Below are 26355 nucleotides of genomic sequence, written 5' to 3' on the forward strand. Positions count from 1 at the left end.
ATATCCAAGGCACTACCTAACGGCTGCCTAACCGATTCATACTCGGTTGGGCAGCCATCGGGCACAAAAGATAAGTGCTTTCCTTCCTATAACACCTTAGGCACTTTATATGTATTGAAATTGATATTAAAAATAATTAAAAAACGTACAGCACAGGTCATTTTACCAAGATCAATGATGAATTTACCACCCCAGTAAGGGCATGAAAAATCATTTAAGTAGTGCCTTGGGTATTTGAGGTCTGGTAATTCAATGCAACTTGATATGAATTTGTTCTCTGGTTCAGTTTTGGAGACCATATCTGGCGAAGGACACAAAAAGGCTTGAAGCGGTCCAGAGGAAGGCAACAAAAATAATAGGAGGTTTGTGACAAAAGACGTACGAGGGGAGACCTAAAGCCCTGAATATGTATACCTTAGGCTTAGAGGAAAAGAGGGACAGGGGAGATATGATTTAGACATTCAAATACTTGAAAGGTATTAACATAGAACAAAATCTTTTCCAGAGAAAAGAAAATGGTAAAACCAAAGGACATAATTTGAGGTTGAGGGATGGTAGACTTAAGAGCAATGTGAGGAAATTCTTCTTTACGGACAGGGTGGTGGATGCCTGGAATGCGCTCCCGAGAGAGGTGGTGGAGATGAAAACATTGACAGAGTTCAAAAAAGCGTGGGATGAACACAGAGTTTCAAGTTCAAGGATCCTGTTGAGTACTGGCCGCTTGGGGTCTGCTGTCTGGTAAAGATCTTGGATGGCGATCTAGTACAATGGCCATATAGGCCCTTCCCAAACAGCATCCCAAACAGCCAGGAGCCTGCTCAGCATTGCTTTAGAGGTCAAATCACTTGCTCATTGTCTGATCCAAAGCATATGATGGGTGGAAATTGAATATGTGGAGACTTTCCCCAAGTCTTCTAGAAGGCACCTGCTATGTAGTCTACTCCAGCTAACACAAGCTGTGTCAGTGGCTCAACCTGTCAGGTTCTGATTTCGTAGTCTGGAATGACAGGTGCATGCCACAAACGAGGCTAAGGCTGTAGCCTTAATCTCTTAAGGCTAGAGCCTCAAATTGCCTCCTGAAGACCACATCCACTCTACGGTCCTGTGGATCCTTTAAAACTACACCTCCCTCACTTGGCAGAGAAGTGTGTTTAGTCACCTAGAGTACCAGGGAATTCACCTTTAGCATAGCCAACATTTGCTGGAATTCTCGATCCATGGAATAAAGCTTAGTCATGGTTTCAGCCACTTTCAGGGAGTGTTCAGGGGTCTCCCAGGACTGTGCGACTAGGATCCTCATGTCCAGGTGCCATGGAAAAGACATAGGTTGAGCCCAGACCCTGCTCAAAAGAGAACACTGGGAGGATGGGGTTTGCGGAGGGTCTTGGTAATGATCTTCAGCAGTGGAGGACTTAAATAATCAGCAAATGTAGGGATCCTATCCCTGCCCAGAGCAGATCAGAAAGATACCTTCATGCATGCCTGCAAAAGGAAGACCTGAAGGGAGCAGCAGAGACCAAGAAGGATGAGGAGTTGAAAAACTGTGATTGACGTCTTCTGCAGCATGAGCATAGATAATAATAATAATAATAATAATAATATTTTATTTTGTATACCGCCATACCCAGGGAGTTCAAGGCGGTTCACAACAGGTAGATGAATTACATACAGTGCGATTCGAAAAAAGAAGAACATAACAAGGCAATCGTGGGGACGAACTCGTTTACATAAACGATTTAGGATGGATAACCCTTGGCTCAGCATAGCATCCCTACGTTACAGGCAGAAGAAGAGTATAGAATTTAGTACCTGTTTTACAGAGATGCCCCTATCAAAAGGATATTTGCTCTCAGCCTTTGGAGTGCAGATCACCAATAATCAAAGCAAAATAACCCACCTACATATCACCCTCTTATCTCATTACCTCTGTGCAGAGCTAAACAATGCATTTTAAGTGTTATAAGGTAAAGATAATCAAACCCAGAATAACAATACAAGTAGAATTATCCCCTATATCTGTATTCAAACTGTATCTTTAACTGCTACAGTGACATTAACATGTTAATAGGCCGCTGTATTAACATGATTTTCAATATCTATGTATTGAGAGAAACATTCTCCTTCTATGTTATTTAAATGGCAGTACAAGGAGAGACTGTGCCACAGTCATGACATGATAGTACCAGATGGCGGCAGTAGAGATCATTTGGGGGGAGGGGGGGAGCAGCAGGGAAGCTGGGTTCAAATCCCACTGTGGTTCTGTGATCTTGGGCAAGTCATTTAACCCTCCATGGCAAATTTAGATTAGAAGCCCTCCAAGGTTTGCACTTCATCCAAAAGTCCCCTCCTTCAAAGACATCAAATACAAAAACACCAGGGCAAGAATGTTCTCGGCAATGGCCCCGACATGGTGGAATGCCCAACCGAAGGACATTGGAAAATCCAAGAAAGGGATAAAGACTCCTTTTCTCAGACTACTTCAACTGAAATTCTATGAAGTTGACAGATTATATTTACCTCCTAAATATAGCGTATTTAGCTGCAATATTAAACCTAGTATATGTGTACATACGTAGGACGATTGGTTTGGTATAAATGTGTGCATAGAAGTAAGATGACTGATTATGGCATAATCATGCCGGTATTAATAATTCTGTACTGTAACACCATATTTCAGTATAGAGCCCTTGGTATTGTACATATCTAGAGAAGCTCATGTAAACCGCTCTGAAATCTCTCACCAGTCATTAGAAGCTCTCAATAAACATAAACAGCAAATACCTAATTTCCCTGAATGGAACTCAGCTTGAGCTACTATTGAAAAAAAGAGGTGTGAGCTGCATCCAAACCCACTCGAGTGGGCCCGTGGAGGGGAGGTGGTAATGCCACAGCAAATACCAAAGCTGTTACTGTAGGCATGGCTTCTCTCTGTGCCAATGCCAAGTGCTGAACTCTAGAAGACACCACGGTGCTTCCACACTGCCTGCAAGGCTAGCAGAAGAGAGGCCACACATGCCAGCTGCCTCTAATTCAGCCAATCTGTTAAACAAACAGTCCTGCGGCAGGAGCTGGAGCCTGGCCAACACCACAGAAATGTAACTGTGAATCCCGTGAATTCAAGCAGGAAACAAGGGCCCTTTCTATTCCAAGTCACTAAGGCCAAAGATTTCCTAAACATTTACACTCAAATTCCAGGGACAGACAAAATGCAAACACTGAGGCCTGAATGTGTCCTTGGGCCAGGAGTCTGGACCAATGTGGTCAAAGCTGACTTCTTCAGACTATCAGCTCTGCATCAGAAGTGTCTGTTCATAAAAATGACAGAGGCACAATAGGGAAGCATAATGAAATTACACTGTATATAACGCAATCTATTATTAAAAAAGATCAGAAACAACTAGGACAAATCATAAAATATATTATTGAATATTTGAATATCACACTAAATATTGCAGAACTAAAATATATGACATGACACGTAGTGGTTAAAGCAAAACGAGACATCCTCTTCTGAGACGAGGCTTTAAGTTCTTGCAAACTGAAGATTCTAGAAGAGTGCGAAGTCCAAGAGAGTGGTTTCTGGCTATCAAGTCCATGAAGCTTTAATCTTCTCTATCTGGTCACGGAGAGCTCTTCATCTCCACTTCTCAGATACTGACAAGCAGCTGGAAACAAAGCCGGAGATCTAGGTTAAAAAAGAAAACTGCCCTTTTTGGCCCTCCTAAAATATTTTCACTTGTATAAAAAGCAGAGAAAACCAACTTCTGTACTAATGCAGGTAAGCAGATATAAGACTTGCCATTCTGGGTCACACCAAAGGTCCATTATCCTGTTTCCTACAAGGTTACACGTGCCTGGCAGGATTCTCACTCTTATGAACATTTTGGGCTAGATTCACAAAGCGAACCGATCGTGTACCGATCGGTTTGCGACCCCTTTACTATCAAATTTCCATCCGGACTGATTCACTTACCTCTCCTGCGATCCGTGCATGCAAATTGGACAGCGACCCAATTCACCACACAAAATGGCCAATCAGGGACTTCCCTAGACTCCTCCCTAAGGAAGTCCCTGATTGGCTGAAGTGCCCCAGCCCCTCCAAAGGAAGGAGCCTGAGGCGCCTCAGCCAATCAGTGCCTTAGGCCTCTCCCTGTGCATCAGATGATGCGCCGGGGCGGGGCTTAAGGCTGCTATTGGGGTGGTGGCTGGCTGGAGAGCAGGAGAAGGAGGACTTTCCTCCTCCCATAGATTTTCAGCAGCATAGGAGCAGGAGGAGGGTCTGGGCACCCCTCCTGCTCCCGAAGATGGGAGTCTGCCTCGAAGGAGCAGGAGGGACCAGGCACCCCTCTTGCTCCCAACAATTGTAAAGGTACTGGGGTGGGTGGGCCGGGGGTGGGAGGCCTAGGAGCAGGAGGGACCGTGCACCCCTCCCTGCTCCCAACTTTGGTGTCGTGGGTGGGCCATTCCATGTATGGGGGGGCTGTGGGGGGGGGCGTGCTGGTCAGGAGGGGGGGGGAGTGCCGCACTGCTTTTTTTTTTTTTTTTTCCATTTTAACACTGATGGCAAGAGGGAGTTGGCATCCCTCCTGCTTTTCTCTCCGGGGGTGGGGGCGCGGCAGAGCAGGGCAAGCAGGAGAGATCACGGCCTGGGTGTGTGTTGGGCAGATCTCTCTTGCCTGCTCCCGGACTCTCCTGCTCTCTGCCGCCATTCCCCGCAGTGCAGGCCCACTTTAAAACCATGGGCTTGCACTGCAGGGAACAGCGGCAGAGAGCAGGAGAGTCCGGGAACAGGCAAGAGAGAGCTGGGCTGGGCCCTGACAGCAGGCTGCTTCTCCTGTCACTACTGTCAGGGTGTGCGCATGAGCGGGAATTGCTCTGGCCATGGGTAGGGGGCGTGCTAACAATCATCTCCATTTGCATGCAATAGGAAACGGATCGTGCACCGTTTGGAGGTTTCGTGTATCCTGCCCTTTATCTTTTTCCTAAGTACTTGTCTGTGCCCTTTTTTTCGTAGATTATGTATTGAACTTATGATGTTATGTTATGCTATCAACCCCCAGAAGCTGAGGATTTTACCCACCCCATACAGAAACGGCAGCAGCAGTGGTCGTCTGTAAAAGCATGAAGTCTACCTTGGCCTTTATGTTAATCATAGTCTAGGCCTAGGGCAAGACTACTCCAATGATCCCACAGGCCGTTTGGGTTTTCAGGCTATCCCTGCCACCTGTTTCATGCAAACCCAAAAGGCCTGTGGGATCATTGGAGTAGCCCTGATCAGCAAATTCCAGACCTCGAGTGAGAACCGATTCTTCCCGATCTCTTAGTCATGTCATGGCTCTGGCACATTTGGAATCCACTGGGACAACAGCTTTTTCTTTTTTAGTCCCAGATCACAATCCTAATCTCATTTCAAAAATCTTCTCCAAATGCATTTCTTCAGCCTTGCATTCCTTGGAAACTGGTCTTCCATTGCTTGTACTAGTCCTTCACTAGCTGGAAAAGTCTGTTGGGGGATCGGTGGCAGACAGGCACAATAAATTTATTGTTTCCAGTGTTCTTTTGTCAATTTTAATGGTGTTCATTTTTCCCAATTTATTTGTATTTTAGTTTATTGTAAACCATCTAGATCCTCTTTTGGTGGAAGTGGAAGTGGTATACATAAGTTCAATAAATAATGTGCCTCATGATTTTGTAGATCATATCTCTCCTCAGGTGGCTCTTTTCCAAGCAAAACAGCCCCAATTTATTTTGGTTTCCTTGGGAATCAATTCCCAAGCCTCCTTCCTCCCAAAACAAAAAGTAAGCAGGCAAGTTACACCTATGAGGAGACTTCAGTGTAGCCATTAGGATTGTCTGACAGGCTGCAATGCTAGAAGAGATTGAGAGCTGGCCTAGCAGACACACTTACTCAAATATCTGGGCTATATGATGAATCTAGAAGTACTGCTTGTAATTTGTGACCTTTTCTCTCCTCTTAAAAACTATTTTAACATTTAAAAAGGAGATAAAACAGCTTTTACACTAGAATCTGGGGGGAACCGACAAGAGTGCATGGTAGAGAAGTACAGTATCTCTGAAGGATACTCTCAAAACAGACAGAGAGGTGTAACAAAGGCAAAAGTTGTGAGTCTTTAAGGGGACACCCAAATAAGGACTGCAAATTATCCCTGCCAACTGCTAAGTAGCTTGTACATACAAACTAAGAATATACTTTTAAATGTCTGTATACGAATGCTAGAAGCCTAAAAATAAGATGGGAGAGTCAAGAGTGAATAGCACTAAAGGAAGAAGTAGATATAAAAGGCATCTCAGAAATCTGATGAGGAAGAGAAGGCTGTTATCTAGGTACAAATTATACTACAATGCTAGAGTTCTCAAACTGGAGAGGGGGGTGTTATATGTTCTACATATTCAAGAGTAAACAGAAGGCAACATGGAATCCTTATGGACAGAAATTCCGTATGTGAAGGGAAAGAGGGTTATACAACCATCTGCCAAGTTCACAACAGAGAAACAGACGATGAAATGCTAACAGAAATTGAGGAAGCTAGTAAATTTGGAAATGCTATAATAATGGATGATTTCAATTACCACAAGGTTACAGGAAATATATAGAACCACCACAACTAAAATTCTTTCATTAGTGCTTGACTTTCAAATACCCTGAAATATGCACAGTGCAGAAACATGGGAAGGAGGTGGAGCCTGAGCTCCAGATGGGCAGCCAAGAAAGGCTTCGATTGGTGAATTTGAATGCGAGCATTCTTGAAAAACCTGATGCTGAAGTTTGGAAATAAGGAACCCCTGACACAGAAGTGGTGAAACAAGATGCCCTAATGGGGTTCTCAGTCAAGTTGATGTATATTTCAAAAATCACTTCTCTGAAGTATTTCCATGCGTCTTCTGATGTAGGACTTTCCACATTTGGTGAACTATGACTTCAGTTCACTCGACTCCTCACGTACTGCTCTTTTGTTGCCGACACCTTAAATTTAAACTGCAATATGGTATTTAAAGTGGGGGTTTCTATCAGTAGGCTTTTTCTCCACACTTTTTATGAAAATAAACTCCAGGGGCTGCTGTCGACTGGTGAATGGCTTGCTCTGCCTCTGGGGTTGGAATTTATTTCTTCTTAGGAGACTTTAGCACAGCGTTCAGTCTCTGAAGAGTCATTTAGTGTAAGAGTAGCAGCAATTGTAATTTTGGCTGATTTCAATTACCCCAATATTGCCTGGATAATGCTAGAGAGGGCCTGTGGGATCATTTGAGTATTTTAGATCTAGTCTTTACAGGAATGTAGAGTTGCTGAGAAACACAATTGGGATCTTAACATGATCAAATTTGAGATAACTGGTATAAAGCCACTAGCAGCCATACCTCAATTTCTGGGTGGACTGGTCAGACATAGCTCCCACACTAACTCTCTGCTCAGTACTCTCACCCCCCCCCCCTAAATACCTTGGCTAGCAGTGTTCCCCAAGCCTAGCCATCTCAAGAGAACCGTCTAGAGCAGTGTTTTTCAACCTTTTGACACCTATTGACCGGAGGAAATAAAAGAATTATTTTGTGGACCAGCACCAGTCCGCAGACCGGCAGTTGAAGAACACTGAGCTAAGTCATGGGCCAGACCCCACCCCCATAATAGTACTAATTGTAACACTATTTTTTCCATTCATTTTTCGTATATACACACAATATTATCTTATTAACACATATGCTTCTCAACATTAATTCCTACCAAAACACAGATTATACAGACAGCAGAGGTAAATTCTCAAAATTAACACAATTCAATCACTAAATTAAAAACTAAAACCATTCCCCCTACCTATGTTGTCTCCCTCCCTCCATGCTGTGCCTTAACTTCTGGCCCCTGGTGTTATCTTTGGGCCGGCTCCATCTTCCTCACTGATGCAGTACACAAAGACACGGGAAGTGGCTCCTCATGGGTCCCGTGCCCGAAACGGAAGCCTTCCCTCTGACGTTGCGTACGAGCCGCTGCCCACATCTTTGTGAGGAAGAGGGAGCTAGCACGAAGATAACGCCGCATCGATCAGACCGGCGGCTGAAGAACACTGTCTCGGGCCCGATGCACGTGCCGGTCCTGCGGTTGAAGAACAGTGGCCTAGAGCCCTCTAAAACATCTAAAGCATCAGGCAGCCAGTAGCATGTTTCCCTACATGGATTAGTTCAATTGGCATCCCCTTCCCTTGCACACTTGCACAGGGGATGCAAGTTGAACTGAGCATGCACACGGGGTGGGACGTGCCCTGCCACCTGCCCTGGGATTGAGACAGGTCAGGGAGTTCTGGAAAGGGACTCTTCAGCTGGCAGTTCTTGGGGATTCCTGCCACTATGAGTGGAGGGAGGGGGTGGCTACAGAAAGATGCTGGGGCCCATGGGGAGAGACAGAGATGCTGCAAGTGTCCCCCTACCTCTGAATGGCCCCAGACGTTTTGCTGGGCTCACTCAATGGTAACTGAAATGTTAGTTAATGGTTTGCATTGCACTGGTGCTCAGATGGTAAGTGGTCTGTTTCTTGGCTTGAATTCTTGAGTGGAAGCAGTACCATATATAGTTGCTGATAAAGCCACCTCCAGAAGTGGTCCAAAGCAGACACCCTTTACTGGGATCTACGCCAGTGGTTCCCAGGATAGCCTTAATGAATATGCATGGTGCAGATTTGCATATGCCTCTCACCTCCATTATATGCAAATCTCTCTCATGAATATCCTAAACACCCGACTAGTGGTCCTCCAGGACAAGGTTGGGAAGCACTGATCTATTCTACGCCACCGTGAAAAGCCAGAACACCAACGTTTTGTCAAAGCTAAGCTAACTTTTTATTATGACTTCTGATATCACCTGCACTACCAATGTACAAATTAAGATTTAAAACAAATCCATGTGTTGGATAGTAAAACAGACACCAATCATAACAACTTACTTCAAGGAATTATTGAAAGAAGACTTCTGCCACTAAATCTAGCCAGTCAGTCAAATGACCCAAACATCCTAGGATGAAACTGCCAGGGTAAAATAATGAGGTTTCAGGAGGGCTTTGAACTTTGGGAAGGATATTTCAGTATGAATCTGTAGGGAAAGATCATTCGATAATTTGGGGGGAAAAATTAAAATGCTCAATTACAAGTTGATTCCTACAAAGCAGATTTTGGGTTGGGGAACACTGACTGACTGATATAAATAGAATGCAGTGTCCTGTACTTACTGTGTATTTCTTCATATGGAAGCATTTTCAAGCCTGTTGCAAAAGTGATATGATAAGCTGTACTAGTTTTGGGGATTTATTGAAATTAATTTGTTTTCTGGACTTGTCTCATATTCGCAACAGTTACTGTGTTTTGGCTTTTCAGGGTGATGGAATGAAGCATCAGTAAAGTTAACTGGCACGTCTAATCCCCCTGTGTCTCTCAGCTCCTAGGAAAAGCTGAAATAAATTTGGGGAAGATTGGGTTTTCTTTCACTAGATGGAGATGTCATCAATGAATGCTTTCTGTGATTCAACTCCTGGGAAAGCTGCAGTGAGTGGTGAAGGGCTGTGGCTTTCTTCCACAAGTGTAAATGGTCCTCTCAGCTCACATCTTTTAAACTTCTGAATTTTCTTGCTTGCTTTTCTTTGAGGAACTTTCCTCCTACTAGTTTTAAAATACACTTGATTTACCACCTTTCAATTCAATCCAAACCTGAATACAAGTTACTGTACAAATAGGTCGAGATTCTAAGGTTCTGCTTTAGGAGGATGGTAGAGACCTCTAGTGGCTCTACAAAGTACTGCACTTCTGTATACCCCCCCACTCACAATTTTTAGAAGGGGAGGGCTCTTGTAACCAATAAGGCAGGGGTAGTCAGTCATGGTCCCCGAAGGCCATAACCGAGTCTGATTTTCAAAATTTCAACAATGAATACGCATGAGATATATTTGCATAGAATGGATGCTGGACATGCAAATATGGAAATCTTGAAAACCTGAGTGTGGTCTGGCTCTTGAGGACCATGGTTGCCCACCCCTACAATAAGGTAATAGGAGGAAACTGGGATTGGTATAAAACTCAAACTCTCAATGTGTGGCCTGCCTTTGATTCCTAGGCCAGTGTTCCAGAAGTAAGGGGAAGTGTCACTGGCTAATCTAGCCGCTATATCAGGAAGAGTGGGAAATCAGTGAAGTGACAGGGGTGGTTTAGGTCTCAGAACTTCACTGGAAGAAAGTAAGCGCTCTTGAGTATAAGGGAGCCTCTGGTCCTAGCACAGGAGAGGATACAGTTAATACCCCTTGGATCTGAACAAAAAGGCCAGGCAAACAGTAGGCGGTGAATCTGTGACCACATCTGACTTCAGCTCATAGTGTGATGGTTAAGAAAGCAAATCAAATGTTAGGAACTATCAGGAAAGGAATGGAAAACAAGGATGAAAATGTTACAATACATTTGCATCGCTTCATGGTCACCGCTTCTTAAAAAAGATATAGTGGAATTAGAAAAGGTACAGAGACGGGTGATAAAAATGATCAAAGCGAAGGCTCTTCAGCTTTGAAAAGAGATGGTTCAGAGGGAGATATGATAGAGGTCTATAAAATAATGAGTGGAGTGGAAAGGGGAGATGTGAATTGCTTATTCACTCTTTCCCAGAATACTAGGACTAGGGGGCATGTAATGAAACAGATATTTAAAACAAACAGGAGAAAATATTTCTTCACTAAACATGTAATTAAACCCTTGAATTCATCGCCAGAGAATGTGGTGAAAGCAGTTAGCTTAGCAAGGTTTAAAAAAAAGTTTGGAAAACTTCCTATAAGAGAAGTCCACAAGCTATCGTAAAATGGATGTGGAGAAATCCACTGCTTACTCCTAGGATCAGCAGCATAAAATCTGTTTTACTACTTGAGATCTAGCTGGGTACTTGTGACCTGGTTTGGCCACTGCTGGAAACAGGATACTGGGCCTAATGGACCTTTGGTCTGTCCCAGTAAGGCAGCTCTTATGTATTCAAAAGAAACAGAAGGAAAGATGAGTCTCTTGGCAACTGGAGAGCTTCTTTTTGGTCACTTAGTATTGCTACCTACTGTTCTGAGTGACTTTTTGCTTGAAGACTAATTTTCAGTAAACCTTGGGTTCAAAATTCCAGTTAAGGTCTGGACCAAGTTATTAAATTCTGGTAAAAAGTGGTGATTTTTAATCTGCTAAATCAGTGGTCTCAAACTCAAACCCTTTGCAGGGCCACATTTTGGATTTGTAGGTACTTGGAGGGCCTCAGAAAAAAACAGTTAATGTCAATTTTGCATGAGGTAAAACTCTTTATAGTTTACAAATCTTTCCTTTTGGCTAAGTTTTAATAATAATATTGTAATTTATAGCTAAAGAGACATATGATCAAGAAATTGTTTTATTTTACTTTTGTGATTATGATAAATATACCGAGGGCCTCAAAATAGTACCTGGCGGGCCGCATGTGGCCCCCGGGCCGCATGTTTGAAACCACTGTGCTAAATGCACTCAGTTATACTGGCAAGAATAACTGTACATCACTGTTTACATCACTGTTCCTTTGGCTGAAGGTGTGCCTCTAAGGACCATTCCAGACTGGCAAGATTTATACATGCATTATGACAATGTGGTTAAAAAGAGATGGAGACTAATCTTAGAACTCTCTCCTTAATTTGTTATTCTTTGGTTTATTTTTAACAATATATCCAAGAACCAATGCCAACAGAACCCAGTTTCAAACGTCCTAAGAAACAAAAATAAGGAGAAATGTCTGCGTTATTAAACCACTCTGTAAACTTTTACAAGCAATTGCAATGTGCTTGAAGTGTTCTATCTTAATATAAATTATTTACCTGTCACAACTTAATGGCTTTGCACAAAAGTCAATGAAAGCCCATCTTAACAGCTCACTGCTGAGTGGAGGGCCAGAGTTCTTTCCATTGTGGAAGAGGAGAGACAGGGCATACCACTGCCGAGTGGTGGGGCCACGAGTCCTCCCAAGATAGTGACGGCAATACAGACAGCTAGTTCTGCTGGGAATTAAGTGGGAAGCCCTCATGCTCTTTCTCAGCTATAGGTGAATTTCTGCTTCTCTTCTCCCCTTACCATTGGCAGTCATGCTGACATCACACGCTCCAGATTATCATCCCTCATCCTCTGAAGAGTACCATTCGCTCCGCACAGGTCTGCCCCACTAAGCTGGCGTATTGCTGGATGCTGGACTCATCATTTGGGCCCTTACGCATCTTCTTATATACCTTGTAAGGCATTCTGGTCCTCTTGTACAGAACTTGAACTTGTCCCAGATTTTTAACCTGGTTCTTATCCACTGCCAAAAGAGAAGGAACCAGACAAAAGGAATTACTCACTGCTTGTAGATGCACAGGGTCAGGCTATTTTTAAGAGTGGAACTTGTTATTTTTCACCTTCATACAAATAAAATCCAGACAAGCAAACCAAAATGTAAAATAAACCAGAAACACACAAAACGAGTCCACTTCATGAAAGACTGGACACTCAGAACTAGTTTTTCCTCCAACAGATGCTGCAATAGAATTCCACACCAACACAATGACCCTGGGCTCTCTTGACAACCGATGATGCTTCCATCTGGACTCTTACACCTGCATGAATTGAATCTAATATGGACATTTACAGTATGTTTTATCAGTTGAGTTTGAGGTGTTTTCCAATTTAAGAAAAACAAACCAACCTGGCCAAAAACAAAGAGTAACAACATTCCATGCTACTTGGACGTTTTTGTGGGGGGTTTCAAAGAAAGATTGGATAAATTCCTGAAAGATACGGGGATTGAGAGATACAGATAGAGGTAGAGATAGGTTATAAAAGGGTATAGATAGAAGGATAAAGGGGACTAAAGGGTTTTAGACAAGGATCACCTTACAGGTCATGGACCTGATGGGCCACCGCGGGAGCAGACTGCTGGACGCGATGGACCTCTGGTCTGACCCAGCGGAGGCAATTTATGTTCTTATGTTCTTCTGCTTTTCCAAAAATTAAATGCATCATTTAAACAACATTTAAATTAGTAGAGGCGTGAAGCATGCCACGAATGTGGAGTTATACTGATGGGATGGGAGTTGTGTGTGGGATTAACAGCTATTAGAAAGGGAAAGGACTTGTATACCGTCTGTTTGTGGTTATACAAGTACTTATTTTTTAGAAGACAGAGTGGATGTTATCTCAGAAGTTCCTAGATATAAAGTGATGTGTTGATGCAATGCTGATGAAAAATTTATATTCATGACTACATTAACAAAATGAATAATTAAAAAGATGCCCTAATCCTTGATGTGGGGAACAACAGAAGAAGGGGTCTAATACTAATAACTTTATTTTTGTATACCGCAGTACCAGAATAGTTCAGAGCGGTTTAAATGACAAGAGGCTGTACATCGACAGCGAAGTTACAAATAAGTCAAGATAGGGAGGGTAAGTTGGGAGGTGGGGTAGCACTTTACATCAAAGAGAACATCAAGACAACTAGGATCACAGATGTCAAGTACACTGGGGAATCCATCTGGGTAAATCTGGCCAGAGGCGGAGAGAAATGCCTATACCTCGGTGTGGTATACAGACCTCCAAGACAATCGGAGGACAAAGACAAAGAATTAATTGAAGACATTGAGAATATCACCTTATGGGGGGACGTTGTCCTGTTGGGGGACTTCAACATGCCTGATGTAGACTGGAACACATTCTCAGCAACAACTTGTAGTAGCAAGAGGATATTAACATCCATGAAGGGAGTACAGCTCAAACAAATGGTACTAGAGCCCACTAGGGCCCAGGCCATCCTGGACCTGATACTTACGAACGGGGAAAGCGTCACGGAAGTCTTGGTGGGAGAAACGCTGGCAACCAGTGACCATAACATGGTATGGTTCAACCTTAGAAAGGGCTTCCCTAGATCACAAACAAAAACGAAGGTACTCAATTTCCGGGGCACTGACTTCGCAAGCATGGGTGATTTCGTCCATCAGACGCTACAGGCTCAAGAAACAACGGATGATGTGGAAGCTATGTGGTCAACACTGAAAAGGACACTACACGAAGCAACTATCCGCTACATAAAATCGGTAAATAAACAACAAAGAAAGAAGAAACCCCGTTGGTTCACTGATGAGATCTCACACCTAGTCAAGGACAAGAAAAGAGCATTTCTTTCATACAAACGCACCGGGGAGAAAGAAGCTAAAATTGAATACAAGACATGGTCTGCAGTGGTCAAAACAGCAGTCAGGGAGGCCAAACTTCGAGTGGAAGAAACTCTAGCAAAGAACATTAAGAAAGGGGACAAATCCTTCTTCAGGTATATTAGTGACAGGCAGAAGAACACAAACGGGATAGTACATCTTAGAACAGCAGATGGGATTTATGTGGAAACAGATTCCGAAAAAGCCAAACTACTGAACGATTACTTCTGCTCAGTCTTTACCTGCGAGGCACCTGGACACGGGCCACAGCTGGAAGCAAAGCCAAGCAAGGAAGATCCATTTCAGAATTTTGGATTCTCACCAGCTGATGTTTACAGCGAACTGTCAAGACTCAAGGTAAACAAAGCCATGGGACCAGACAAATTGCACCCACGAGTACTCAGGGAGCTGTGCGATGTCCTGGCGGAACCATTAACCATGCTCTTCAATCTCTCCCTAAGTACAGGGAGAGTCCCCCTGGACTGGAAAACAGCTAACGTCGTTCCACTGCACAAAAAGGGTTGCAGAGCAGAGGCTGCAAATTACAGACCAGTAAGTCTCACATCAATAGTGTGTAAACTCATGGAAACACTACTTAAATGTAAATTAGACACGATTTTGGATGAGGGGAATCTAAGGGATCCTAGTCAACATGGATTCACTAGGGGTAGGTCATGCCAATCCAATCTTATCAGCTTCTTTGATTGGGTAACAGGAAAGCTGGACTCGGGAGAGTCTCTGGACATAGTGTACTTGGACTTCAGTAAAGCTTTCGACAGCGTCCCACACCGTAGACTATTAAACAAGATGAAATCAATGGGGTTAGGTGAGATACTAATTGCATGGGTCAAGGATTGGCTGAGTGGAAGACATCAGAGGGTGGTGGTCAACGGCACCCTCTCTGAGACATCGGAGGTGACCAGCGGAGTGCCACAGGGCTCGGTCCTGGGTCCACTCCTTTTTAACATATTCATAAGAGACTTGACCCAAGGGCTTCAGGGTAAAGTAACTCTGTTCGCTGATGACGCCAAACTATGTAATATAGTAAGTGAAAGCAATCTGCAGGATAGTATGACGCAGGATCTGCTTACGTTGGAAAACTGGTCCTCGACATGGCAGCTGGGCTTCAACGCTAAGAAATGTAAGGTTATGCATCTCGGTAGCAGAAATCCATGTAAACCTTACACCTTAAATGGAGAAACACTAGCTAGGACTTCAGAAGAAAGAGACTTGGGAATAATCATCAGTGCAGACATGAAGGCCGCCAAACAAGTGGAGAAGGCCTCATCCAAAGCAAGGCAACTTATGGGATGTATCAATAGAAGCTTCGTTAGCCGCAAATCTGAAGTCATAATGCCACTGTACAGAACCATGGTGAGACCTCATCTGGAGTACTGTGTGCAATTCTGGAGGCCACATTACCGTAAAGACGTGCTTAGAGTTGAGTCGGTTCAGCGGATGGCCACCAGGATGATCTCGGGGCTCAAGGGTCTCTCGTACGAAGAAAGACTGAACAAATTGCAGCTCTACACTCTAGAGGAGCGCAGGGAGAGGGGGGACATGATTGAGACATTTAAATACATCACGGGACGTGTCGAGATGGAAGAAGACATCTTCTTTCTCAGGGGACCCTCGGTCACAAGGGGGCATGCATTCAAACTCAGAGGAGGGAAATTCGATAGTGACATAAGGAAGTATTTCTTCACAGAAAGGGTGGTAGATCACTGGAACAAGCTTCCAGAGCAGGTGATCAAGGCCACCAGCGTTATTGACTTTAAGAATAAATGGGATGCCCTAGTAGGATCCTTACGAGGGTCAAGTTAAGGAACTAGGTCATTAGTACTCAGACTTAATGGGGTGGGTCAGTAGAGTGGGCAGACTTGATGGGCTATAGCCCTTTTCTGCCGTCATCTTTCTATGTTTCTATGTTTCTAATCAATATAGCTTAGCAAGTTGGGAGCAGGCAAGAAGGAGATAGCGAGGTTATAAACAAATCAATCAGCGTAGCTTATGAAGTCGGGTGCAGGTAGGTAGGAGGTACAAGGCGTAGTTAAAGGTAGAGTTACAAGGAGGGCGGGAGTCAGAGATATTTGTCAAAGAGATAAATTTTGATTGATTTCCTGAAAGTTTGGTAGGAGGGAGAATTAGAGATGAGAGTGGATAGACATTTGTTCCATTTGCCTGCCTGGAACACCAGGGATCTGTCAAGGAATCTCTTGTAGATGCAGCACTTTGGGGACAGGAAGGCAAACAAGTGGGCGTTATGTGTGCGGGTGGGGCCAGGATGGACAAAGTGATCTGACAGATAGATTGGAGACGAGCCTGTTAGGGTTTTGAAGCAGAGGCAAGCAAATTTGAAGATAATCCTCGCCTCCATAGGCAGCCAGTGCAATTTAGTCTCGAATGTTGGGGCATTAACACAAAAGCATGTTGAATGACTCAGTCCAGGATGAAAAGAAGGAACAAGGAGAAGGTGCTGATTAGCGGAACGCAAAGTTTGAGATGTGCATTTTAATGCAAAGAAGCAGAGAGTGATATAGTTGGGACGCAGAAATCCAAAGGAGATATAAGAGATTAAAAAGGGGAGCTCAGGAGAGAGAGCTTGGGATGATGGTGTCTCAGGAGGATCTCAAGGTGATGAAAGTGGCCATGGTTAGAAGAATGCTGGGCTGTATAGAGAGGGATGCAACTAGCAGAGGAAAGGAGGTGCTGATGCCCCTGTACAAGTTGTCAGTGGAATATTTTGTTCAGTTTTGTAGGCCGCAAATTGCATAGGATGTGAAAAGACTTGAAGCGGTTCAGAGAAAAGTGACAAAAGACATACAAGGAGAGATCTGATGACCCTGGAAGAAAGGAGAAACAGAGGTGATATGATACAGACAGTATTAATAAACCTCTTCCAGAGGAGGGGTAGAACTAGAGGATATGAATTTAGATTGCAGGAATAACATCAGAGATGCCTAGAATGCTCTCCCGCAGGAGATGAAAAGAGTAACAATAAAAATAAAGGAATCTTATTTGGAAGATATGGAACCAAACAAGCTTAGTAATCGAAGAGACTTTTACAGACTGTTCCCTGAAAAAAGCAAGGACAAATTAAGTATGCGCATGTAGAATCACATCATACCGTATAAATTTATCTTGTTCAGCAGACTGGACAGACCATATAAGTCTTTATCTGCCGTCATCTACAATGTTACAAGGAGAGCCAGTTTTGATAGGACGTCTAAGTTTGATTTTGGATGTTTCCTACAAAATGGCCAAAGTCGGAATCGGAGAAACAGCCATTTTCAAAACAGCAAAACTGTTAAGATATCCGAAAAAAATTTTTAATCGCCTACTTTGACGTCTTGGCCAAGATGTCCAACCTTGTTTTGCCATTTTTGACCACAAAAACGTCCAAGTAGCATGGAATGTGGTTACTCTTTGTTTTTGGCCAGGTACTAGTGACCTGCATTGGCCACCATGAGAACGGGCTACTGGGCTTGATGGACCGTTGGTCTGAAGTACATTTCACTATAACCCCCTTCTAATGTATGGCGAGTCCTCCAAATCTCTCCCCAAACCTTCTATACCCACCTGTCTACCACCCCAATAGGATGTGGCACCTATATGACAGTATAGTAGGGTTTTGGTGGCCTCAAACTTTCCATCATAGTGGTTTAGAGTGGCTTAGGGGCCTGGGTCCTCCTCTCTATAGCCCACCCTTCAGGCTACTTAAGACACCAGTTGCTGCTGTTCTACAGTCAGGTATGCACTGTTTCATTCAGATCTTTTCTGGGGGGATGGGGTTAGTGACCACTGAGTGAGTTTGGGGGGAGGGGATTAAACTTTTTGGCACTTAAGACACTTTTAAAACAGGTCTAGCTCATAATGCTTAAGTTCCATCCAGGATGTCTTAAGAAAGGTTTATTACTGCAAGACGTCCAAATCTAAGCCCACCCATAACACGCCCTCCTTGTGTTCTGAGATGCCTCGCAAGACATCCAGAAAAACAGTTTTGAAAACTGGCACTTGGATATCCCAGTGATTAGGATATCCATTTATGCCGGGTTTAAAAAAAAATATTTTAGTGTCTTGAAAATGCTCCCCTATATGTACGAATGGGTGAGGAATCAAAGTGCTCCTCGAGGATAGACAGAAGGTCAGAGTCCAGTGTGACAGCTATCTCAGTGGCTGCTCCACCATTATGAGTATCTTATCAGGAACTCTGAGATCCTAGTTCTGGAAGTTTCTAAAGACAATTTTTCTGTCTAAATTTTTTGTTGCTGAATAATATTACTGGAGAATTGCAGGAACAGGGACATTTATGTTATGGTTTTGTTTATAGTTTAGTATGGATGTTATTGCATTGCGCTCTGCTTAGATTATGGGCGGAATATAATTTTTAAATAATAAGAACAAAAAATGAGGCGTGTGTGAATATTCAATGCCCCCTCCCCCCCACCCCCATGTCTACCTGCTCCAGGCTCTGTAGAAAAACGACAGTATTTAGAATTCTCCAGTTTGGGAAGGCACTGCTTAATGGACACCCAAGTGTAAGTCTCTGGACACAACAAGTCCGAGGGGTGATACTGACCCTGTGGAAGAAAAAGAAAAGAGAATGAAGAAAGAACAGCAGAGTCAGCCATCTGACGGCACAGTCTGCAGTGTGGACATCTGTGATGGGGACCCTCAACAGCAGACCCTTTCCAGCATTGAGTCCTGGGACGATAAAGGGGATAAATATCTGGTAGAAGCCCATACCCAGCTCTCCAATGGGAATAACTATATTCGCCTCCCCTCAGATCCATTGGATGAAATCTTTGAAAAAATTTTGGATCTCGCTAACAGGAGTAAACAATTAGGATTTCTAACTAAAGCAGAGTATAAATTGTTGACATACTAACATTATAAAATACCTGTCTTCTATTTATTACCCAAGATATACAAGAATTTACAGAACCTGCCCAGATGCCCAAATGTTTTGGCTAGGGACTCAATGCTAGAAAGGGTCTTCAAATATGTTGATTGCCACCTCGAGGAATGTTTGAGTTGTGTGAAATCTTTACTGAGAGACACTACCCATTTTCTGCAATTGGTAGAATGGAATGAGTATATTGGTGATGCAACTTACTTAGTAACTATGGACATAGCCTCACTATATACTTCGATCCCTCAGAAGGAAGCCCTTGAGATCTTGCAAAATTGTCTAGAATGCAGACGACCCCATATGGGCCCTACTGATTTTTTAGTAAGTCTGAGTGAAATAGCAAAGACTTTAAACTATTTTTTAGAGGAGAGCTTTTTCCAGCAGTGCACGGGGGTAGCTATGGAGGCATCATTTGCCCCTCGGTAGCTAACCTCTTTATGGGTCATTATGAAAATCAATGGGTCTATAGCTCTATTTATGAACATTGTATAGGGTTGTTGGGCTTGTTTCATAGGTGATATTTTTTGCCTGTGGAAAGGTTCGTTAGATTAAATTGGAGATACAATATGACACTAAGAAGGTTATTTTCCTGGATGAGTGTGTGACGAAGAACTAAGATCGATTTGATACATCTGTACATATAAAGAAAACAGAATGTAATTCTATTTTGATGCTTAACAGTATGCACTCTTATCCGAAGAAGAGCAACATACCTTTTGCGCAGTTTTTTGCGGTATCGACGGATTTGTAGCTCTAATATTTTGGAGAATAGGTTATTGGCTTTGAGTTACCCTAGATCAACAGTGAAAAAGGCAAAGAAAAGGGCATCATACAATCATAGGGAAGATCTTATTAATTATCGTGATAGAAATCAAGAGAAAGAAGTGCTCCCTTTTGTAATGAAGTATTCCACCTTGTCAGTTGGACGATTCGTCCACATTTTTCTATGCTTAGACTTCATCCTTGTTTTGGTTCATCCACATTTCTTTTTTCATTTCAAAGAAACAGCAATTTAAATAACATTCTCAGTCCAAATAGCCTACCTGCCATTAGTGAGAACCCAATAGAAACATATTTGGGCCATTATAGTTGTGGTAGCTGTTCTATGTGCCACAAATGTTGGAGGGACAAGTTTTTGAACTTAAATCCTATTCTACTTATAGATCGAGTGGAGTGATATACTGTATTCAGTGCCCATTTTTATTATTGTATATTGGCCAAAATTTCTAGGGCACTGAAGACACAGTTGCAGGAACATAGATCGTGCTTACAAACAGGGAGAATTGAAGAAACCTTGGTTATGCACTGTCAGTAGGCACAACATGATTGTGCTGGAAAAATGTCATCAGTCCTCTAGAACAGGTAATTGGAGACGATTCTTACGCCAAAGAGAACAGTGCTGGATTTACCAGTTAAACACATTAACTCCGACCAATCGCCAATATACCTTTGTTAACAAAAAAGTAAGAATCAATTGTAGCTGGTCAACTTACTGATTATTTGGAGAAATTCTCATTACTCCAGCCGTTTCAACATGGGTTTCGTTCTAATTTTAGTACTGAAACCTTATTGATCTCTCTTCTTTCAAAAATTCAACAATTACGTCTTCAAATTAAATGTTCTATTTTGCTCCAGTTTGATTTATCTGCGGCGTTCGATGTAGTACATCATGACATTTTGCTTCCTTTACTTTCAGATATAGGTCTCCATCAGATTGTTCTGGATTGGTTCTCTAAATTTCTATTGTCTCGTTCTTATTCAGTGAATATTGAAGGCAATATCTCCAATCCCTGGCGGCCTCCTTGTGGGATTCCCCAGGGCTCTCCGCTTTCTCCAATTCTATTTAATCTCTATATGACAACACTGAATAATTTTAAGCTGTCAGCTTGTGAAATGCTGTTCACCTATGTGGATGATATCTTTATACTGACTGAGATCGATTTGGATATTACCAATTTAGTTTCTAAAGTAAATCATTGCATTTCCAAACTTTAAGCCTGGGCTCTTTCTGTCCGGATGAAGCTTAATACAACTAAAACTAAACTTCTGTGGTTAGGTCCAAAATTGGACTGTCTTCCTCCTACTGTAGCTTTGGAATCTGGGCCTCTTTGCAGATCAAGTTCTCCTCTAAGATATTGGAAGTCCTTTTTGATTCCTCTCCTACCTTTTAAGGACCAAATAAATTCCCTGGTCAAGAAATGCTTTTTTAGTTTACGAATGTTGAGGAAGGTTAGACATCTTTTTCATCATCAACATTTCTCTGTCTTGGTCCAATCAATCATTATCTCGACTAGATTAATTCAATACTATCTATCTTGGCATCACAAAGATCTGTCTCCAAAGATTACAATTAATCCAGAATACTGCTGCAAAGTTGATTTTTGGAAAAAGTAAATTTGACCATGTGACCCCTTTGCTCCTGTCTTCATTGGCTCCTGGTTTATCTTAGAATTCAATTCAAATGCGCTTGCATCTCTTTCAAAGTTTTATATGGCATTTTTATTCTCCTCGTTCCCTTATTATGGAATGCTTACAGATTTTCCTTTGCAAGTGGTATCCAACAATTCAAACTCTCCCTTCCTTCTAGAAAAGGAATTAAAGGAGTTAAGATCTTCAGTCAATCTCTGGTTTTTAAACTTTCTCAACTCTGGAATGAACTCCTCTTAATTCTGAGGCGCCCCAGTTCTTTCCAATCTTTCCGTAAATTTCTAAAAACTTTTCGTTTTGTCAAACATTTTGAAAACTAATTTCTTTGAAACCTTTATTACTTTTTTTAGTTTTTATTTAATCATTGTAAATTTTCTTTAGTTTTTATCTAATTGTTGTAAACCAAGTCGAGCTTCCTTAGGTTGATGACCCGGTATATAAAGTTAAGCTTTAGTTTAGTTTAGTAACTCCTGCAGGACTTAATAATTGAGTAGAATGGTCTGCTTTTTTCTAAGGGGGCTGTACAGCTGTGCCATTTGACGTCAGAATTACTACTCAATCTGATTGGCCGCGGGGACAAACAGAAGAGGCGCTTAGGAGATAGATTCCTGTCCGGGCACCTGTATACAGTAGCACCATTTTTTTTTGATCCGAGTTTTGGAGACCGGGTGCGATACAGCTCTGATTTTGTAGTTGTTAGTGGTCTCCTGACGGAGATTCCTGTTGGGCATATGAACAGCAAAGACGGTGCCACCAGGGGAGTTGATGAATTGTAAACACTGGACCAAGACAACGGAGTAACCTGAACCCTGGAGGCACAGGTAAGTTCTTTACATTATTTGGATAGTGTTGGTTATCATCACACTTGAATAATTCTGCATATGGATGCCAACTGAAACTGTATGGTTCTGAGTGACTAGACATGGTTGTGCACATACCAGAAGAAATATACCAGATGTGTGGAGTTTTTTTTAAAGGCCCATGAAGTTTTAACTGAGGCCTTTTTTTCCTCCACAAATTTTTGTCCATAAATTAATTGTGGAAGTAGTGCTGGTATTTATTAGACTTTCTCCTTTAGTCTGCATTCTGACATACATGTGACAGTGTGGCTATCCATTAGTGTCAAGCATAATTGCTTTCCTTTTTTGTATGGTTTTGGATTATGCTTCTTGTTTAGTCATAGTAAGATTACAGTAGTTGAAATCACCCATTATTATAGTGTTGCCCAATTCTCAAGTTTATTAATATTTTGGTATACTGACCATCCAAAGTATCTGGTCGGTTTACAATAATAAAAGATGAAATATATCTATCTATATATATATATATAAAGCAAAAATAAAAAATGGGGGGGGGGGGGTAAGATCGATACAAAGACTTGATTACGAAGGGTATGTAACAAAATGGAAGAGAGGGGAAGGGAAAGTTTTAAAATAAATTTTCAATAAATTTTCAAGAGAAAAACAAAAACAAAAACATTATATAAATAAAAATAAAATGTCTGAACATTTTGTCCCGGGGGATAGCAGTATAATCCTACCTTTATATTCCTTCCCTTCACACATGTAATTTCTATCCATATGGATTCAACACTGCTATCTATGCCATGTAGAATGTTTATTTGATTTGATTCAATTTCCTCTTTAACATATAACGCAACCCCCCCCCCTCCAATTTGATCTACTCTATCATTGCGATATAATTTGTACCCAGGTAACACATTCTCCCATTGATTGTCCTCCTTCCACCAGGTCTCAAAAATGCCTATTATACCTACCTCATCATTCAGTGCTTTATACTCTAACTCTCCTACTTTACTCTAGCATTTGTATATAGACACTTCAAATTGTGTTTTCTTTGAATCTACAGGCTGCTGAGAAAATGATAAGGATAATTTGACATCTTTACTCTGCTTCCCTCTTAAGTACTCTTGACTTTTTTCAGCATTATTGAAACCTCTCTATCAAGACTCCCAAAGTGTTCTGATTCAACAGTATCCTTCAAGGATACTCCACACCGAACCATCTGCTCCTGGGTGACTGTTGGTTCCCCCCTCCCCCTCAAAATCTTAGTTTAAATCCTTTTAAAACATTAGCACTAGCAGCCTGGTTCCATCCTGGTTAAGGTGGAGTTCATTCTTTCAAAATAGGCTCCCCCTTTCCCAGAAGGTATCTAATATTTATTTTATTGCACAGAATGGTCAAGCTAAATATACTTACACTCAATGTGGATAGCATCCACTCTCCTATTAAGCATAAAAAAAATTGTCCTCGCTGCAAAAGGCAAGAGTGGATGAAGTGTTTATTCAAGAAACACTTCTCACTGCATTGGAGCAAGAAAAATTGAAATGTGGCTGGGTAGGGGAGCTGGGATACTTGGCATATAATGGATGTGAAAAAGGTGTGGCTATATTACTTCATAAACAACTGCCTTTTCAACTTAACAATATTGTTTCCAATAAGGAAGGGAGATATATTGTCAATGATGGGGGACCTTTGATGTCGTAAACTTTTGTTTTGCAATATCTACACACCCAATATTTATAGTCATAAATTATTTTCTGATGTGGTGGCCCAAATGGTCTTCTTTGCAGGACACCAGGTAATTTTAGGAAGAGACCTTAATATCACTGAAGACCCCCCCCCCCCCCCATGAACTGCAGTCATCCAAAACTTAGGCAGCGTGATCATGAACATAAACTGCTGAAGTTCTGGATATCTGCCACTTCCCTCATCCTCATGACAGGGAATATACTTTTTATTCAACCTCTCAAAGTATCTTTTGATAGAGCAGTCTCTGTTCTCTGGAGTGGAGGACATGCAGATTTTGAATGCTCCGCTTTCTGATCATAAGAAATGCCCCACTGGGACAGACTGAAGGTCAATCAAGCCCAGTATCCTGTTTCCAACAGTGGCCAACCCAGGTCCCAAGTACCTAGCTAGATCCCTCTGACAGTGGGCCTCACCTTCTCCATAACCTTCTCTCCTTCTCCTTCTCTAGACCCTGGTACTAGAGTTTGGAAATTTCCTACTTGAAAGAGAAATGAGTGGAATACTAGCAAACTCATGCAACTTCTGATCTTAGTTCAGTTACTTTCTGGGAGGTTTCTAAAGCAGTTTTGAGGGGCCACATTATAGTGTTTGCTGCTAGGAAAAGAAAGCAAAGGGAAGCTGCACTTCTAAGTCTATCTAAACAATACAGTGGTATCTCGGAATCCAAACGCCCCAGAACTTGAACAACTTGCAATCCAAACTATTTTTTTAATTAAATTTTGTCCCGGAATCTGAACAAGTTTCAAGTTTATTAAAATTTTTGATTAATCGCTTAATCTTGCTTCAAAGCGATGTACATACATAAAAGAAAATATTTAAATTACAACTATAAGATAAAATTACATTTTTAAAATTAACAATAAAACATTAATTAATATATAACCATTAAATAAAAACAAACATGAACGAAGGGAAAAAGGGGAAATGAAATACAATTTATAATAGAAAAGTAGGTAGGGAAAAACATAAGGATGGGAGTTCAAAGAATTGTCGAAAGCAGCATTATTAAATTCAAGGGAAGAATTTGTTAATCAAATGCATCTTTAAAAAGAAATGTTTTTAAGTTAATTTTAAATTTCTCAATATCATTTTCTTTCCTTAAATATATTGGCAGAGAATTCCAAATTTGTGGAGCAGTAACAGAGAAGATAAATTGTCTTCTAGTGTTAATGATTTTGAGAGATGGAATTGTTAATAAATGCTGTTCGTTGGATCGTAATGTATGGGAACTGCAAGCATTGCTCAGCCTAAAGCTTCACCTCTGATGCAGCTTCCTGTTTCCACCTGGGCAGTTCGTATCAGAGGGAAGTTTTGGGCTGAGCACCGCTTGCAGTTGCCAATCTTGCTGTCTCTGCCAGGGGGGCCCGATCTTGCTATGCTGGTTGGGGTGCCCAATTTTGCTGTCTCTGCCGGTGGGCGCCCAATCTTGCTGTCTCTGCCGGTGGGGGCCGATCTTGCTGTCTCTGCCGGTGGGGGGGCAATCTTGCTGTCTATGCCAGAGGAGGCCCGATCTTGCTGTCTATGCCGGTTGGGGTGCCCGATCTTGCTGTCTATGCCGATTGGGGTGCCCGATCTTGTTGTCTCTGCCAGGGGGGCCCGATCTTGCTGAGTTTGTGGGACCAAGGAACAGATTAATCCAGTTTCTATTATTTCAATAGGAAAAATTGTCTTGGAACTCGAACGGGGTTCTGGAATGGATTAAGTTTGGATTCCGAGGTACCACTGTATTATACACTTTGCAGGACCTGTTGGTCTCTGTTTTCCTGTAGAATGGAAAATTCTCTGGTGAGTTTAAAGATGTTCTCTTTGTGAAGCTGCTTTATATGTTCTCAAAGACTTCCAAATTGGTGTCATGCTTGTTGCACTTTTTGGGTTTCACCATGTCTAGGTAGGTAGAACAGATGTTTCAGCCATCATACCTGTGGCTTTTTTTCAGGGTATGCTGTGAGGACTACAGTTTGTCTTTATATATATAGTGGATCCTCAAACCCAACTGGCTGTGACCAATGGATTTTCCCACCAAAATTCAAATTGGTGACCAACAGACTTTCCTGCCTCATTCATCTCAAGCCCTAGCCAATCATGCAACATTGTCAAGACAATAAAGTAATCTGCATGTAAAAGAAAAGAAGAAGGTAGCAGGTGGAGGGATGAGAGGGAAAAACGCCAGAGAAGGAGAGGGAAGAGGAGAAGAAAAGCAAAGTTTAAAAAAAGGTAGACAAAATAAGGAAAAATATTATTTTTCC

The 26355-nt window shown here is 42.1% G+C and overlaps 1 protein-coding gene across 6 annotated transcripts in view; it reads right to left on the reverse strand.

Moving 5' to 3' along the window:
• Positions 1 to 3398: 3398 nt before the first annotated feature.
• Positions 3399 to 26355, reverse strand: part of ATE1 (arginyltransferase 1) — a 143752-nt gene continuing 120795 nt past the window's right edge. For all 6 annotated transcript variants that reach the window (XM_033942062.1, XM_033942065.1, XM_033942066.1 and 3 more), the window contains 3 exons: positions 18678 to 18798; positions 12108 to 12330; positions 3399 to 3665 (listed from right to left, as the gene is read on the reverse strand). In XM_033942062.1, the coding sequence (XP_033797953.1) occupies positions 12152 to 12330; positions 18678 to 18798 (300 nt within the window). In that variant the 3' untranslated portion in view covers positions 3399 to 3665; positions 12108 to 12151. The remainder of the gene's footprint in view (positions 3666 to 12107; positions 12331 to 18677; positions 18799 to 26355) is intronic.

Source organism: Geotrypetes seraphini, chromosome 4 (assembly GCF_902459505.1).
Source record: "Geotrypetes seraphini chromosome 4, aGeoSer1.1, whole genome shotgun sequence".
Classification (NCBI taxonomy): domain Eukaryota; kingdom Metazoa; phylum Chordata; class Amphibia; order Gymnophiona; family Dermophiidae; genus Geotrypetes; species Geotrypetes seraphini.